This window comes from Onychomys torridus, chromosome 4 (genome assembly GCF_903995425.1).
Source record: "Onychomys torridus chromosome 4, mOncTor1.1, whole genome shotgun sequence".
NCBI classification, from domain to species: Eukaryota; Metazoa; Chordata; class Mammalia; order Rodentia; family Cricetidae; genus Onychomys; species Onychomys torridus.
In genome coordinates this window covers 120,588,177-120,606,265 of record NC_050446.1, presented here as the reverse complement: position 1 = coordinate 120,606,265, position 18,089 = coordinate 120,588,177, and the positions used below count along the sequence as shown (strand labels likewise).

General features: G+C 40.1%; 1 protein-coding gene across 2 annotated transcripts in view; it reads right to left on the bottom strand.

Moving 5' to 3' along the window:
- Chd6 (chromodomain helicase DNA binding protein 6) overlaps positions 1 to 18,089 on the bottom strand; it is a 125,146-nt gene that overhangs the window by 85,441 nt on the left and 21,616 nt on the right. For both annotated transcript variants that reach the window (XM_036185592.1, XM_036185593.1), the window contains exons 3-7: positions 12,216 to 12,363; positions 10,448 to 10,597; positions 3,026 to 3,088; positions 2,170 to 2,228; positions 1,432 to 1,549 (exon numbers count right to left, since the gene is read on the bottom strand). In XM_036185592.1, the coding sequence (XP_036041485.1) occupies positions 1,432 to 1,549; positions 2,170 to 2,228; positions 3,026 to 3,088; positions 10,448 to 10,597; positions 12,216 to 12,363 (538 nt within the window). The remainder of the gene's footprint in view (positions 1 to 1,431; positions 1,550 to 2,169; positions 2,229 to 3,025; positions 3,089 to 10,447; positions 10,598 to 12,215; positions 12,364 to 18,089) is intronic.

The following is an 18,089-nucleotide window of genomic DNA, read 5'->3' as shown; positions in this document are numbered from 1 at the left end:
TCCACCACCCAGAGGAAAATGATAAGACACCCATGTATTTATTCAAGGCATTTTCTATGTACTATTACGATGTTTCTTTTCTCTTGTACTCCAGTGTGGAATTGTCCAATGAACTGTTGGAGCCTGGCATTTTTTTTAAACTAATATCATTTCATAACATTAAGTGTATTTCCAACGCACCAATAATTTTCTTTAATATTATTCTCATTAAATGTATAGTATCTTATTCTATAGAATATATAACTTAGCAAATGACTACTACCTAACATTGTGTTTGCTTTTAATTGGCACTATAAGCAATTTTAAATAGCTAATTCTTTGTACAAAGACTTGATGATTTCTTTAAAACATGTGACAGAACTAGACTTTCTGGGGAAAAACGGCATACCATACAAATTTGGAATATCTGATGAGTAAGACCTAGTCATGTTCATAGTAAGGACAAGAAAGCCAGTGGTCCTTTATATGTCCTCACCAATAATGGCTAATACCTAGTACAGCCTTAAATGCCTTTAAAACCTTTAAATATCTGATAAGTAAAAACTGTAAAATTCTGCTGGGCAGTGGTGGCGCATGCCTTTGATCCCAGAACCTGGGAAGCAGGTGTATCTGTGAGTTTGAATTCAGCCTGGTCTACAAAGAGAGTTCCAGGACAGCCAGGGCTGTTACACAGAGAAACCCTATCTTGAAAAACCAAAAGCAAAGCAAAACAAAACAAAAAAGCTGTTAAGATTCTAATTTTATTTGCACTTCTTTTGGTTTCTAGTGAAGCTATACATTTTGGTATGCCTAATGACCAACATTTCCTTCTTCCAAAATTCTCTGAATATTTATCTACTTCCATTTTAGGTCTGGTACTTTTCTTATTAAAGCTGTTTGGCATATGTCTGTGTAGTCACATAACTTAGATGTATGTGTAAATGCACAGTCCTCTGCTGAACAAGAATGTATATCATGTAAGTATGCATATATGCATAATTAGGGAAGATGTATATATAAACTATACTCATATTTTCTATTTATAAGATGTCAGTTGTGTCTTCGGAGCCAAAACCACCTCAGATTTAACACTGAAACTCACTAGTCTTCTTTTGTTTTAAGTTCTCAAGCTTAATTATTTTCTAACATTTTTGGCCTTTTCTGTTTACATTCAAACTTTAAGGGTTTTTTGGAATGTCCACTGTTTGGAGAAGGACCTACAATTGTGTGTATATTGTTCTCACTCTATTTATTGTCCAGGGCTATGAGCATCAGTTTACAGAGTTTAGAAAATGAGTGAATATGTCTTTCTCTTCATCAGCATCCATATCAGACTTGATCAACAGAGCTATAATAGGACTATATAGGACTGTGGATTTAAAAACTCCCACATAAATATTTAATGAAGAAAGGAAAAGCAGTAGGGAAATGAGTCAATACACATTGCTTCACCTCAGTAAAAATGTGCTTCATCTGGGCCTGTTTGTTCCTAAATCGCTTGATCTTCTGTGCGATGCGGGGATCCTTTTCCAGCTCTTCCATTGTGGCCCATTTACAATGTAAATAGGAACTATCCAAAGACATACAGTAGTGAGACAAACACAGCAAAATCCTATTAAGGTTTCAATAAAAAGAATGGCTATCATATACAGAAGTAGCAAGTTGTGACACTCCTGGGCACCATGCTTAGACAGACCTTTCCCCCAAAGGACAGTAATAGGGTTGATTTCAAACCACTAATTTCTCTGCAGGTTCCACCAAAATTGGCTCAGAGCAGACAAAAGGGCAGACTTATGGCCAAATTTTATCAAGTACACATCAGTGAAAGTGGGCAGATAACAGAAAGAAAAAAATGCAAGAGAAAAAAGAATATACACTACAGAATAGCCTTTCCACTTGGGTGCACATAAGAAGAAATGTTCAGAGAGGATTTTTTAAACACATCAGTCCTTAGGGCCCACTCTGACTATAAATCAAGTGGTCTTGGGTGGAGTAAGGGCTTTAGTAGTTTTGAGAAGCCTTCTGGGTGATTCTATGTGAAGCCCAAAATGAGTAACACTGTCTAAGATGAACTTGAATCAGTCAAGATCATGCCTTAGGTGCCGGTTTCTGAAGATAATGAAGTGTCATGGGAAAAGAAGTTTTATTGAAATAAAATTCAAATACATGTAGAATATCAAATAGACGTACAAATTTCTATACTTAACGTAGAACAGCTCTAGGTCAAATGGAGGTTCTCCTGGGTGAACCTGTAACCAACAGGAAACAGTTATCAGCCCATACCCCAAGAAGCTCACCCATAGAGGCCAAAACAAAACGGGAGAACCAGTATCTCAGCCTCATTTTAGAAGAGATTTATGGAAAGTATTCCTATTATCCCAGGTCTTTTCTTCTAAGCTAACAGGTAATTCTAATCCCAACTCTAAATTTTCCAAGAACTAGAGCACAGCTACTTTAGGATAGAGTAGAGGGTACCAAAAGGGACCTTTGATAGCATCTCTCCAAGGTCCACATGGAAAAAGCTTTTAGTCCAGGCTAGCCCAGGATGCAGAAATGTGAGAACCACAGCCTGGTACAGAAGTAACTTAAGTTTATCTCTCGATGGCTTTCCCTGATTCGATGGCATGGAAATGACAGTAAGGAAGTCTATACTGAAGTAAAGATAAACTACATCTGCACTGGCACCAACAACTGCCTCACTCATGGAACCGTCTCTCAGAGGTCCTAAAACAGCCCGAGATGTGTAAAGAAAAGGCCCCACTGCTTCCCATTAGTATTCCTTATCCACCTCTTCTTGGCCCCTGATGACTTTTACTGGGCTACAGCAAAGGGATAAAAATACTTTTGTTGGAATCTTAAGAAGAAAACCATCAACTGAGCACTTAAGACGTTTAAGAACTTAGTGTCCTGAAAACCTCCACAGGGACAATGTTCTTGACAAGCTCTCACACTAGTCAAGGATAAACAGTTGGTTCTCCAGGCAAATCCTTCTCCACAGAGGTAGTGTCTACTAGTAACAGAAAAACATGAAACAGGAGCCACCAACCTCCTGGACAGTCTTAGATGCCAGGATCTTCTCAATGATGTTTGCATCATCTTCTGGAGGCTCCTAAAGACATGGAGATTAAAAAAATAATAATAAAAAATTAAAAAAAATAAAAGGTTACCAGAAACAGCATCTGAGAGAGTAACTCTAAGTGGAGGATGAGGTCAGAAGTGTCTCTGAGTTCAGGGATTTTTGGCTTTTGCAGTGTCTGTATAGACTACCACCAGAATAGCCATAATTCAAAATCCTCAAATTTACAACTCATCTATCTACCTTTATGTAGACACTCAAGGATTTTAGATTTGAAAACACTCCAAAGTGATGCTGAGCTTATACCATAGCTACTGCTTCTTTCAAAGCTCACAGCACAGGGCTGGCAGGATGGCTCCTCTTACAACATAAGCCTAACCACCTGATTGGGATCCCCGGGTCTCACAATGGAAGGAGAAGACTGACTTCTGAAAATGTGATTTGACCTTGAGAGTGTGTGCGTGTGCGTGTGTGTGCGTGTGTGCGCGCGCGCACACACCACGCGCACATGCATGCACACACCCCTTATGATGATATTTTATTTGTGCTGAAATGTGATTTTATTTGTATATTAATAAATAAGGTTGCCTGGGGGTCAGAGCTAATAGCAAGCCATTTAGCAGAAGTCTGGCAATGGTAGCACACACCCTTAATCTGATCATATGGCACGTAGAGTCTGTGTGTTCAAGGACATAGCCAGCTTGGTGACACATGCCTTTAATCCAAGTACCAACCATAGAGACCTGGAGGTCTGTACAGACAGGCAGTGATGAAAAAGTCATGTGGTTGGGTTTAGAACCAATGAGAAGACAGAACAGAAAGTCAATAAAAAATACAGACACACAGGAAGTAGGTCTCTTTTCTCTGGAAAAGGACGACAACGGCTGGTAAGCTAAAGGCTATTCACTAGTGCTCTGACCTCTTGGGCTTTTAACTCTGCATTTGGCTCTGTGTTCCTTACTTAATAAGACCATTCAGAATTACATCTACAAACCCTAAATTAATTAATTAATTAAAAAAAGCAAAAGTCTATAAACTCTAAGTACCATAGCCTCCCTAAAAAGTTCACAAATATTTTGCAAAGCAAAAATTTAATTAGTAGGGTTCTAAGTTCTGGACACAGCCCTTATCATACAAGCAGAAGATGACTCTGGGCTGTAAGACTAAAGAGCCAATAAAATTGCTCCTAAGACTTCCAAATTTTGTAAAACTTACACATTTTGATGTATAAAATTTTCTATAACAGAGCCCAGGGTGGTGGCACACACCTTTAATTCCAGCACTTGGGAGGCAGAGGCAGGCAGAGCTCTGTGAGTTTGAGGCCAGCCTGGTCTACGGAGAAAGTTCCAGGATAGGTTCCAAAACTACAGAGAAATCCTGTCTCGAAAAAAACCAAAACAAACAAAAATTCTATAATAGAAGGGAATCTCAGGGTGGGGGTGGTGCAGTAGATAAAGCCACCATTAGCAGAATATTTTACTAAGATCAAAACTAAGGACATATTAATACCTCAATGAGGAAAGTACAGCACTTTACTCTTATGAGGTTTAAGAGGCTTAAAACATTCATCATAGAAAATTTTCAAGTTCAAAGGAGTTAGAAATTCAATTCCAATATAATTTCTTACCATTTAGGGGATCAGCCCCAGAGGAATTAATGTCCTGTCTTTTAAAAAACAATAATAACAAACATTTAAGACATAACCAACACTCAGGTAACAAAACAGAAGTCCTCTGGCTATGCCTTCTCTCAAGTTTCTGGCCCACCAGAATAAAATAACTATCAACTTCTCCTTTATCTAAATTTGTTCAGAATTTTGCTATCCATGAGCACCCCTAAATGACAAACTTAAAAAAAAGTTACATAAATGGACTCGAATTGTAAAATATTAAAAATTTTTAAAAAAGAATCAGTTAGTGATTATGAAAACACTAAGAACCAAGCCAAGTATGGAAGTACTAACCCTCAGGGAGGCCTGTGTTATGCAGAGATGTGTTGCAGGATAGTCTATCACACTGTGAACCCCGAGTATGTGTTTGTGCTAATTAAATAAAATCAACATTGAGTCAGAATGTGGAGCCAGCTGACAGAAAGTAATCAGAGAGAGTCAGAGGGAGTCTAGAAGACGGATAGAGAGATGAACAGTTATTAGTAGGGAGGGATTTTGAGTAAGGCTGTCTTCTTTTCATTTTTGCCGAAAGGAAGGACTCACTCTTTCTGAGACACTGGCAAAGAGGGAAGGTCAGCTAGTTGTTCCTCAACCTCTCTGAGCTAGCAGGTTTTCATCCCAGCCTCTGGCTCTGGAGCTTTCTTGGTAAACAGAACAACAGAGATTTAGTTAAAGACTACAATTGGCAGCAGCAGGAGGCAGATCCAGTGGGACTTTTATGTCTCACAGCTCTGCTGCCTGAGAAGTGGGACAGTAACTGCGAAGCCACAATTACTGGCTGAAACAGCAGCAGATTCAGGTGCAGCCGCTGTGTTGGCAGAAAAACAATAGAGACACTATCAGATAATAAAGAAGAGGGTTTTTCTTTTTTCTTTTCTTGCACATTTTAATAAAAAGGAAAAGGGATTTTAAAATGTGCATTTCTAAAATACTTATCAAAGAAAGAAGGAAATAGAATATTAGGATCTTTTTTCCCCCTAAACTTAGTTTGTGTATAAGCAAGATCATGTGTGTATAAACATTCAGTTTACAGATACACAGATATAAACTAAATCTGCCTGCCAAACATGCCCATAAAAAACCATCTGCTCTTAAATAACTCATATCCTTGTGTATTAGACTCATATCTTTTAAAAATTTTATTCTCAAAGAAAAACTCCCACATTTAAAATCTCATTTACTCCCACCACAACTAACCACAACTAATCATACTATGTAATTCTCTTTAGTTAGCAATAAAGATGAGTCTAGCAAGAAGTAAAACTCGTTTCAAATCATCGAGTCGTCACCGAATGTCACAGAGAAGGAAAAGTGGTTCTGAGCTTGGTCCCAGCTCTCCAGCAATGTCATCAAAGAAAGACATGATGAACACACTTGTCTTAGAATGTCTCAGAGCAAATGCTTACTATGGCAGTAACTACAAGACCAGTAAGAGTTTACAAAGTGAGAAAAGTTTGGATTCTAGAGTAGGTGAGGAAGTCAGGGCAAGAACTCAAACTGGGTAGGATCCTGGAGGCAGGAGCTGATGCAGAGACCATGGAAGGGTGCTGCTTACTGTCTTGCTCCCTGTGGCTTGCTCAGCCTGCGTTCTTGTAGAACCCAGGAACACCAGCCCAGAGGTAGCCCCATTCACGGTGGGTTGGGCTCTCTCCTATCTATCACTAGTTAAGATAATGTCCTGCAGACTTGCCTACAGCCTGATCTACCACAGCATTCTAAATTGAGGCTCCCTCTTCTCTGACGACTCTAGCTTGTGTCAAGATGGCATAAAACTAGCCAGCACACTGGCTAAGAGTGGAAAGCAGCCCAACAGTAAAGAGATCAAACCGAGGCCATGGTATGGAATCAGATACACAGACAGGCATAACAAAACCAAACAGTAGCAAGGGACCAGACAGAAGGAGGCTGTCTGAAGGCCCAAATGACTATGTTATAGTAAGAAGTATAAGCACCACTAGAAAAAATAATGTGAGTATCAGGAAAAGAAAAAAACACGAGCCTGGCAAACCAGTATAATCTTTGTCTTTTAATGTAGGAGTCAAACAAAAACAAAAAGAAAATATAGCTGTTTACCCAATGAGTTTAAATATATTCATTCATTAAATACATATATACATAAAATGAAGTACAAGGATATATTAACTACTAACACAAAGCTGTACCTAAGTGAAAATTATGAAAAACTAAAAGCTGATTCTGTTTTGCAAAAATTTTTAATCCGATTAACAGGCCAAACAAGGGTGATACTAAAAACAGTATAGCAAAGGTAATGAAAACCCATCACAAGCTGTGAGTGGTTCAAGGGTTCCAGCTGACTCAACACTATAAATAAACACAATAGTAACATTACAAAATAGAAGACAAAGTGCTGTGAGAGGTTTCATCTAAAGAAAGCTCCTAGGGCCTCATTTAAAGATACAAACCTGTTTCTGAAGTAGCTCATGGTTTAGGAGGGAAAAAAAAGTTGGCAGATATTCAAAGGACAGTGACAGAGCTAATTATACTAAATTGTTTTTGCAGCACAGAGCAGAGCAAGACTCTTGTTGATAGGGAAGAGGGACATCCTCAAAAGGGAAAGCAAATCCAGCCTGCTATGCATGGGAAAGGCCAGTGAAGGAGACCCCAGCCTGTCATGCAAGAGAAAGACCAGTGAGGGAGACTCCAACCCGCCATGCATGCGGGAAGGCCAGAGAAGGAGTCTCCACCCCACCACAAATGGCAAAGGTCAGAGGAGAGCACAGAGAGTGACATGGGCTGATGCCTTATTCAAATTAAAGCCCGTTTGCTCCAAAGTATAAAAATCACATAAACTATACAATAGCTGGGAGGCCAAAACTGAGACAGTCTTGTAAAAATCTGCACACAATAAGATCAAGCAAGCAGCTAGACAGATGTCATGGAATGAGATTTTTTTTTTTTTTTTCTTTTTAAAAATGTAGCCCCAGCTATTCTAAAGACCAGGCTGGCTTTTCAAGTGCTGGGAGTAAAGGGGAATACCACCAAGCCCAGCATTCAAAGGGTCTTACTGGAAGGACAGAAGAAAAGTCCCACCTTTCTTAAAATCCCACAATGATTTGTTGTGCCTTGAGAAATACCCAGAATCCTAGAGAGAATCCATGCATTGATGCTTTTGTTAGCTTCAGAAATTAGTTCAACTCTCACCAAGAATCCACATGTAAAAACAATAGAGAGGAAGCTGGTTTGGTTCCACAGCAGGTAGGGCTCTGATTTTGATAACCTCTCAATACGCTGCCCTCTCAAGACCTGGGGCATGCTAGCCTTGGCCTTAGACTTCAGATTATATATTCATATGACTGCCACTCTGAACAGCAAAATGCATAAGAAAACACACATCAGGCTCTTCCTTGTTTAAATCTGGTGAAGTTTTGGTGCATAATTAATGCAAGGTTAAATTCTATCTCTGTTTCTCCATATAAAACTCTTTACTAATATACTTTGAGGGAAAAGACTTGGTAAAATTTGAGATCATTTGTCAGATTAGTAACTGCTACCTTCAGATAGTTGAAAAGTCATAACTATACCTGAAATATGATAAATGATTTAGGATAAATGACTTCTAGTAGGAAATAAATCCCTTGTGTTTTAACTACCAATTAAACCATAAAATGTCCAAGGAAAGCCCAAATAAAGAAACATATTCCTATGCCTCCAAGCAATCTTGCAAGAACTGCTTTTTAACTGTTTACTGAAAAGTACTGCAATGACAAATGCATCGATGTATTATTCCTAGTGATCATCATGTTCACTGGTTGGATAACCTTAGCAAAGGAATGAAATCTACTGAGTTGTCAGCCTCTACTTAACTGTGACCTGGAGCTTTCTGTGCCTCATTTCTTAATGATTAAATATGGACAATACTTTACTCATAAAAACTGAAGAAAAGGTGGCTTGAAGGCCAGCTATCACTAGCCTCTGTAATCATACAAGCATCTGGGAAGGATGGGTACCTGCCTTGCTACTACTTTGCGTGCTCAGTAGATTCTGCCAGTCAGCACCAGGGTCACCAGAATGACAGACAGCCTATGTCCCAGAATGTGTTACTGGCAATGACTCCCCTTCTACACCCACAGCATGATTCTGCTTCCCTTTCTTTTCATCTGTAAACCAGATACTTGGCACAGACCTTCTCAATTAACCCCCTTTTACTTGTATGTCTGCATCAAGTCCCAGTGCCATCACTCTCCTCAACAAATGCTCCCAAAAGGAAGAGAATGCAACCGAAATGCAAATAAGGTCATTCTGCTCTCTGCTTTAACCCACTGATGCCTTCCATCTTTAATTCAATCCACAGTATAAAGGCCACACATGCTAGATGACCTGCAAGGCTCTGCACAGTGTGGTTCCTTTTACCTTTCAGCCCTATGTCTCATCACTCCACAAATCACGCTCAGCAGCCAGCCATGCTTATTTCCATGGTCATATCATAACCTATAGCTGATTGTTAGGAAATGTCTCTCAGGCCCTCAATTTGTGAATGAACTCTAATCTAGTCCAACTTCTGTGTGGTCACTATGCCTAGTACATACTTATAGGGGCTGCACTGATTGCAGTGTTAGTAAAGCCATATGTCCTTCTACTAGACATAGCTCTGTGGCATGAAGAATCATCTGGATACTTACACCCACATCCCAGACTCTGGCCCTGTAGCAGGCTCACAATATGCATCTGTCAAACCACAGTTCCAACTTTAATTTTGAGTTCATTTGATTCTATTATCTAGACAAGAATTTACTATGTATTAAGACTTTGCTCTAAAATTTTCTATTATTATTTTATGTGTGTAAGCATTTGTCTGCATGCATGTCTGTGCACTACGTGCATGCCTGTTACCCTAGGAGGCTAGAAGAAGGCGTCAGATCCTGTGGAAGTGGAGTTACAGATGGTTGTGAGCTATTATCTGGGTGCTGGGACTCAAACCCAGATCCTCTAGGAAAGTAACCAGTGCTCTTAACTACTGAGCTCTCTCTCCAGCCCAAGACTCTTACTTTTTAAGGAATTGTAATGTATGTTAGATGACACCTGTGTAGAGGTCAGAAGGCAGCTTGTGGAAGTTGTTCTTCTTCCACCATGTGTGTTTTGGAGATTGGACTTAGGTTGCCAGACTCTTACCTACTGAGTCTTTTGGGGATTGTTTTGGAGACAAGGTCTCACTCTATAGTACAGGCTGGCCCAGAACTCACTATGTAGTCCAGGCTGGCCTCAAACTGGTGATGATACTCATTCTTCAGTCTACCGAATGCCACAGTATAGATGTGATTTACCATATCCAGCAAGAATCTTACATTCCAATGACTAAAAAAAAAAAAAAATCTTAGAGGACACACATTCCAATAAAATTTTAAAGTGTGGTTATGTCATGAAGGAAATAAGCAAGAAACAATCGCTGGGATGAGAAACCGGGATCTATTTTTGATAAAAGAGGCAGGAAAGACCTTTCTACAGAGATGGCATTTTATGTGAAACTTAACTGAGGATGGTCCACTTGTGTAAAGTGTTGGGAGAGAGCATGAAAGCAGGGCAGTACATGCCGGAGATGGGCAGATGAGGTGGCTAGCTTTTCGGCTGGAGAACAAGAAGAGGGAAAATCATTTCTCTCGAATGGCTATCTGGTAAAACAGGGAGAGTGTTAACATGTGGGCACCAGTGAGAAAGAGGAGTCTGAATTTGATTCCAAGTGCGCTAAGATCATGCACAGGCTGTACCTCTGCCTGCCAGGCTAGTGTAGACGCTGAGAGTGCAGATGTCCGGCCAGCTCCCAGAACAGCAATCGTTTCCCCATCATCATCTACCACTTTGAAATCAAGGTCTTCATTGTATTTTCTGCGCTTCACTTGCCGCCCTGAGCGCCGTTTCTGCAGAATAAACACACTTATCAGAGCAGCTGTGAGTCAAAAGTAAAAACTTTCACACAAATATCATCATCTACATTTAGTGACAGGCCAAGCACAATATTTTCAACTTCCAAAAGGAATCTTGTACTGTTTTAAGAACTAAATTCATATAGCCCAGGATCTAGCTAAGTGAAGGAGAAGGTGATGGTATAATCTCTTAACTGCCTGATCCACTAACAGTGCAGCCTCAGTGTCCAGGGAGATGCATCTTAGTCATCAACAGTAATGATGTTTTTCTTCATTTCTGGGGCTTCTAGTCCCAAGCAACAGAAATGGGAGGTGAACTCTGAATTCTGTCTTTGAGATTCACTCAGATTTTCTAGTTTTTATTTACTTTTTTTCAAATTCACTTAGTCACCAACTCCTAAAAATGTAGTATGAAAAATTAATACAAATTTTATTGGGACTAAGACTGAGTATCTCATACACTTAAAACAGGGAGATATCTTAAGTGTGACAAAATAATAAGTCTTACGCAAGGAGGAATCTCTAACCAAGCACTTAGAATTACTGGGCAGTGCACGGCAAAGCAGTGCACTGATGCCCATCTCCACCTATCACTGGTTCCAAGCAGCAGGAACACTTTAGGGAACTAGTCACAGGCAGCATGTCTTCATATACTTAAACCTTCAATACCACAAGCTAAACATAACAAGTAAGACCTCAGTTCCTTTTTCTTCTACAAGACATTTTGTAAGCATCTCTCCATGTTGTTATCACTTCTTCACTATATCACATCTATGACGTCTAATGTCATTTGAGGGATTCTTTTAAAAACAAAAAACAAAAACAAAAAACTTTCCCTTTTCTATTTAGCAATCATAATCCTGCAAACCTTTAACTCACCAAATGTTGTCAACTCAATATGGTTGCTCTTCTGTCAGCACAGTTGCCTGACAGCCACCAGTTCTAGCTTACTGTCAGACTTTAGTTCTGACAGTAGACACTCTTACTTACGAAGACCAGGATGTTACTAGCCAATGCCTGCCTAGAGTCAATGTCACTGAGAAACTCAAGGGGGCCCACCAGCATGGTCTCATTCTGAATGATATCTCAGTTCAGATACACTGGTGTAGATATCAAAGAAAATGGAACTTTAGAGAAGGTACCTCAACTTAGAAAAGAACATCCCCACCAGTGTCAAGGGCACTCTGCATTAAGAACTGAGTTAGATGGGCAGCTCCTTATTTCCATGTTTTGGAACTTCCCTTATTATTCTGGCATATACTATACCTCTGGCTTTGCCAGCACCGGGAACGAGGCTAGCACTCTGAGCACTACATACCAAAATAAGTCTCTGAACCTTACCTAGCCTGTCTCATAACTTAATTTTCCACATTAATCGCCTCTGAAGATTGATACACTACTTTATGAGACAGCAAATGCATTAAACTTCTGAAAAGTTACTAATGTAACTATCAGACTTAGGAAATAGCCTGTGTGTAGTCTATGTGCTCATCCACCAGGACAGTGCAAGTGCAGCTTGGGTTGTGCATAAGGGCAGTGCACGGAGGACAGACACAGAAGAGCGCTGAGTCAATGTTAAGACTGGTCCAGCAGGTCCCAGTCACAGCTGTACCTGGCTGTCTGCGGACTCGGCAGGCTCCTCAGGACTCCGCAGGGATGGGTTCAGCAGGCTCTGATCCAGCTCCAAACTCTCCACAGGGGTTTCATTTTTCCTTTTGCCTTTCTTCTTTCTCTCTACTGGGGTTGGTCCTTGCTCCTTGCTACAAGACATTCAGAATTAAAACTGTTGAGCAATTTTGAAAACACATGATTAAAGCTATGAAATCATATTGTGGAATTCTATGACCAACGTGGACTTTAATGGAGAATCTGTACTTATTGTGCCAGAAATATACAGAAATATGGGAAGAAACACCTGCCTGGGTTGAAGCAGAATTTACCTGATATAAGTTGTCTTTTTGTACACTGTGACTGTATTTTTTCCACTGGTTACTAAATAAAGCGGCTTTGGCCTATGGGCAAGGCAGGACAGAGCCAGGAGGCAAATGCAAGCAGAGATACAGGAGAAGACGACGCCATCCAGCCACTCAAGGAACAACATGCCAGCAGACCAGTAATGCCACAGCCATGTGAAAATACTTAAGATTATTAGACACAGGTTAATTTAAATTTAAGAGCTAACTAGAAACAGCCTGAGCCACTGGCCAAACATTTATAATTAATATTAAGCCTCTGAATGGTTTTTTGGGAATTGCCAGGCAGGAAAGAAACTTCCGATTATACTCACTCCCATATGACTGCCATAGCTATGATGAGTGTTATAGGACAGAATAAGAATTTCTCTAAAACTTCACTTTGAATTTAAGCCAATATCATTAACTAGTAAGTTTGATTGCTTCATAGACATTAAGAGTCATCAAATTACAATGAACAAGGAACATGAGAAGAGCAACCTCTTTAATCTGTCATCTTCTTCCTTTTTTTTTTGTTTCTGTTTTTCAAGACAAAGTTTCTCTTTGTAGCCTTGGCTGTCCTGGGACTTACTCTGCAGACAAGGCTGGCCTCGAACTCGCAGAGATCCTCCTGGCTCTGCCTCACAAGTGATGATGGGATTAAAGGCATGTGCCACCACTGCCTGGCTCCTGTCATCGTCTTCTTTAGAGCATGTTTTATGTAAAAGGCCCAGAATGAACACTGTCCTTGCCTTTTTGGGTGCTGTAGAGTTTGCCTATACCCACAGTGTGGTTGTTTGAAAGAAATGCTCCCCATAGGGAGTGGCACTACTAGGAGGTGTGGCTTTTTGGAGTAGGCGTGGCCTTGTTGGAGGAAGTGTGTCACTGTCAGGGTGGGCTTTGAGGTTCCTATGCTCAAGCTATATCCAGTGTCAGAGTTCACTTCCTGTTGCCTGCTGATCAAAAGGTAGAACACTCAGCTCCTTCTCCAGCACCATGTCTGCCTGCATGCCCAATGTCCCACCATGATGACAGTGGACTAAATCTCTGAACTGTAAGTCACACCAATTAAATGTTTTCCTTTGTAAGAGCTGCCATGGTCATGGTGTCTCTTCACAGCAATAGGAACCCTAAGACACATAGCCCAGGGTGTTACATGAAGGATTCCTAAGAGGCAAGCAGGATATCCTGCAAGGACCCACCAAGACCCCGACCTGCCTGTATGGTAAATTCTTTCTTACATTTGACAAACATGTTGGCAATGCTTTAAGTACTGAAACTCTGTTATCTCACCACAGTCAGTCATTAATTATGACACCATGCTTAGAACTCATGTACCTCATATGTATTGTAACATCATTGTAAACGTCTATTTATAAAGCAATTGTGTACATACATATGTACTGGAATCTTTTTACTGTGCAAAATTATACTAAAAGCTAATAGGCTCAAATCATAATTAAAGAATAGAACCTCTTCAAAATAGATTATCTTACTATGAGAATGAATGCATTTTTGGAAGTCCACTGAGTGATGAAAATAGAACGGGGGCACCTCTAGAATTTTTTAGCTAGAGGCTGGAGGAGGTGAAGCTGAAAGAATATCTCAGCAAACAGCAAAATGTCTCTTGACCCTGCATGTTTACTTGGGGACTAATAAGATACTCCATCGAGAGAATATTCAACATGACTTTCCAGGTTACCTTTGACAAAAGAATCAATTTTAAGTTGTAAAAATTCTTCCTGGAGCTCTTGTAATAAAGACAAATATGAGGAAGAGAGCCCTGGTAAGCCTGAAAATGGGATTTTTAAATAGGATATCAAGAAAATATCCCCTGAATTCATCTTTCAGGATGATTCTAGACAAAATGCACTTCCCCCCTTTGTAGTAAATTTAAAAAACCCAAGGTTTGGAAGTTTATCAGCAGAAACATTTTATTAATAATTCTTACATTTCTATTATTTCTAGAAAAAGATCGATAATATTCAGCTATACCATTTCTGGGCATGTCCCCAAAGGATTCTATATTCTATCAATGAGATACTTAATTCTTCCACGTTCACTGCTGCTCTATTCACAATAGCTAAGTAATGGAAGCAGCCTAGATGTCCATCTACTGAAGAATGGATAATGAAATGAGAGGAGGGGTTCACACTGAATCATGTCATCTAAGCCCAGAAAAACAAATACCACATATTCCATTTCATATGTGGAGTCTAACTTTAAATTTTGTTTTGTTTGATTAAACTGTGGTTCATGTAGAAGTCAGGAAGCTAAAAAAGAGTCATGAGAGGTGGGCAATTTCAGGGAGGGGGATAGTAGAACACAAATGGTATGAATGGGAAAAAATAGGAAGGCTAAGTTGGGGAGAAGGATGAGAGAGGACAAAGGAGGTGGGAGATGAACAGCTAATATTAAAGATGTTTTTAAAAGCCATATGAAAACCTACACACAGCCTTTCTCTTTGTACACACACATATGCACATGAACATGTGCATGCATGTGAGCGTGCACACATGCACATACACACACATTTTTTAAAATAAGTTTAATTGATAGGGTACCCTAATAGGAAGGTAATATTCTTTTCAAAAGCAACAGATTATCAAACAAAAAGTTCGGTGCTAACTGTGGGATAGGGTCCTTCTTGTAGTTGGTCAAGTGTAATCTTGGAGACCCCCACTCTCCAAACAATACAGACTACTATCACTGCTCTTGGTTGCCCATCAGAACTTGATGGTAAGACACTATTGCTGAAGACATCACCTGCTTTGGTCACAAGATATGGAAAAATCAAGCTGGTACCACCCTGAAAGCTTTTTCCCTGCTAGATAGCTTTCACAGTTTTGGAAGGTACTATGCAGGACGCTGTAAACTCCGTGAGATATATAATAATGACCAGCCTGGCAAGATATGCCCACTGGTGCAACAGTGGCATGGATTGTTAGGGACCAAGATGTCAGGAACCAAACATGAACCATGGGAAATATTAGCTAGACCAGAGAACAAGTCATAAGCCCCTTCCCAGAGCAGTAACCAGAGGCCCCCAAAGATAAGAGAACATCCCACAGTCAGGTACCATGACAACCGAACATAAAGAGCATTCCATGGTCAGGCAGCCTAGCAACAGAATAAACTGCCCCTGACCAGTGACCTTAGCCAACATCTCGCAGTTGCACAATCTGCCTCACACGTCTTGCACCCCTTCCATGTTCTACACGCCCCTTTTCCCTTTCCCTCCTTCCTGCCCCTTTCCCTCTTATGCTATATAAGCCATGCGGAGAGAAATAAAGATTGGCGGCTTGATCAGAATCTTGTCTTGCTGTCCATCTCTTGTGTCCCCTGTCTCTCATTCGCTCCCACAGGTGGGTCACCCCCACTGAAACCCCGTGGGCCGGGGCAATGGATGTTATGGGGATAACCAATGACTTTCTAACTGGATTTAAGGCCTGCTTTCCAGGAGAGAATTCATGCCTGTTTCTGAAAATGGCCAAGTACCATGGTTGGTGAGGTCATAAGCCTCAAAGGAGAACCTGCTATTATTATTTTGCTAAGTGGATATAGTATCAAACTGTTTTCTAAATATCTATCCTTCTATTTATACATTAGTGCAGCTCTTACCCCTCAAAAAGAGAAGCTGCTTTTTGCAGCAGATGGAAATTAAATGAAACATCTACATCACAGCCTCTCCCTTCCTAAGGCTCAAGGAACATTGTAGAAGAGGCAAGTCAAGAAGAACAATACTGTAAAATAGTGTCTTCAGGAGACCACAGGGCTGTGGCACTCATCAACTTACAAAACCTGTGGTTGCCTGCTCTTCTGGTTAGCTTGACTGTCAACTTGATAAAGTCTAGAGTCACCTGAGAGGAGGACCTCAATTGAGAAAGTGCCTAGATCAGACCAGCTTGTAGGCTCGTCTGTGCCAGACTGTCTTAATTATGAATTGATATAGGAGGGCTCAGGCCAATGTAGGTAGTTCTATTCCTAGGCAGATAGTCCTAAAACTGTAGAGTATAAGCCATCTTGTAAACCAGCTTACAAGCTGTGTTACCCATGGCTCCTGCTGTACCCCTTTGGCTGTAGGTGAGCTCCTTGGTCAGAGGCAATGCTGTGAGGAATAGCAAGCAAGCCTACCTTCAAGTTATTACCTTGAGTTCCTACCTTGACTTCCACAAATGATGGGCTGTGATCTAAAATAAACACTTTCCTTCTCTCTAAGTATTTGTCAAAGTGACAGCAATGAAAATAGAACACGTTTATAAGACCTACCCAAGACTAAGCCAGAAAACATTCCAGCGTGGATGGGGAGGGGGTCATCTCTACTCAAGAGCTACTAGCAGCTGATGGCTGGATGCTGGGAGAGGAAGAGTCTGTTTTCTTCAAGGTGTAGCCCATAGTAAGGTGCTCTCACGCTCCAGTGGATGGCCCCACACCCAATTACATATGGCTAACACTAATTCGGCTCTGGCTAAAAATAAAAGGATATGACCTTGAGAGGGGAGTGTAATATGGGGACTGGAAAGAGTTGGAGGAGAAAAATGGAAGATGAATATGATCTAAAGATACACTGTATATATGCATTGAAATAATCAAACAATACACAGAAATAAAACTACATACATATGCATGTACTCTTTGATTCAGTAGTCTACTTATAGAAATTTACTTAATGAAACCTACAACAGTATAGAAACATGCATGAAGTTATTCACTGCAGGATTTGATAACTGCAAAAACAATGAGCTATCACTTAAAACTGATAATCATCTAAATGTCTACATAAAAGAGATTGACTAAATTAGGATACATAAACTGGAATGCTATGTAGCTATAAAAACAAGTATTCTATAAACTAATAATGGAATGATTTCTATACATCAAATAGAAAATACAAAGTGTAAAATAGCATCCTTTGGTGTTAAGGGTAAAATGAAAACACATGTATATACCTAGTATCATAAGAAGTACAAGCCATAATCAGTAATTATCTGTACTGGATGGGAGAGTGACAATGGAAGGAGGGAAGGATACTGGAAAAAGTGGCACTTTTCTTTTTTATATAGACTTGATATTCTGAAATATAGTAAAACTGCACTGCTAAGAAATAAAAACCCAAAGATTAAAAACAACCTCAAATGAATGAATTCAAGTAATGCAACAAGTAATGTAACACCACCATATGAAAACAAACAAACAAACAACAACAATTAAAAAACCCACCTCAACCCCATGAATTAATGGTTATAGTATCTGATCATACCCCAAGGCTGGTATGCTGAATGCTTGGTCTCTGATAAGAGGCAGTCAGAAGTCAGGCTTACAGAAAGTGACCCAAGTCATGAGAATTCTGACATCATCAAGAGATTCTTCCATGGCAGTTTTTTCACCTAGCACTTTGATCTTACTTTCTCCCCAAAGAAATGGCAGGCCTCCAGGATAAAACAGAGCAGACAGAAGGAGAGCCTGAAGCACCTCAGCATCAGAAAATAAAAGATGAGGATGTTAAGGCTGAAGGTGGAATGTCAAGAAGTCAT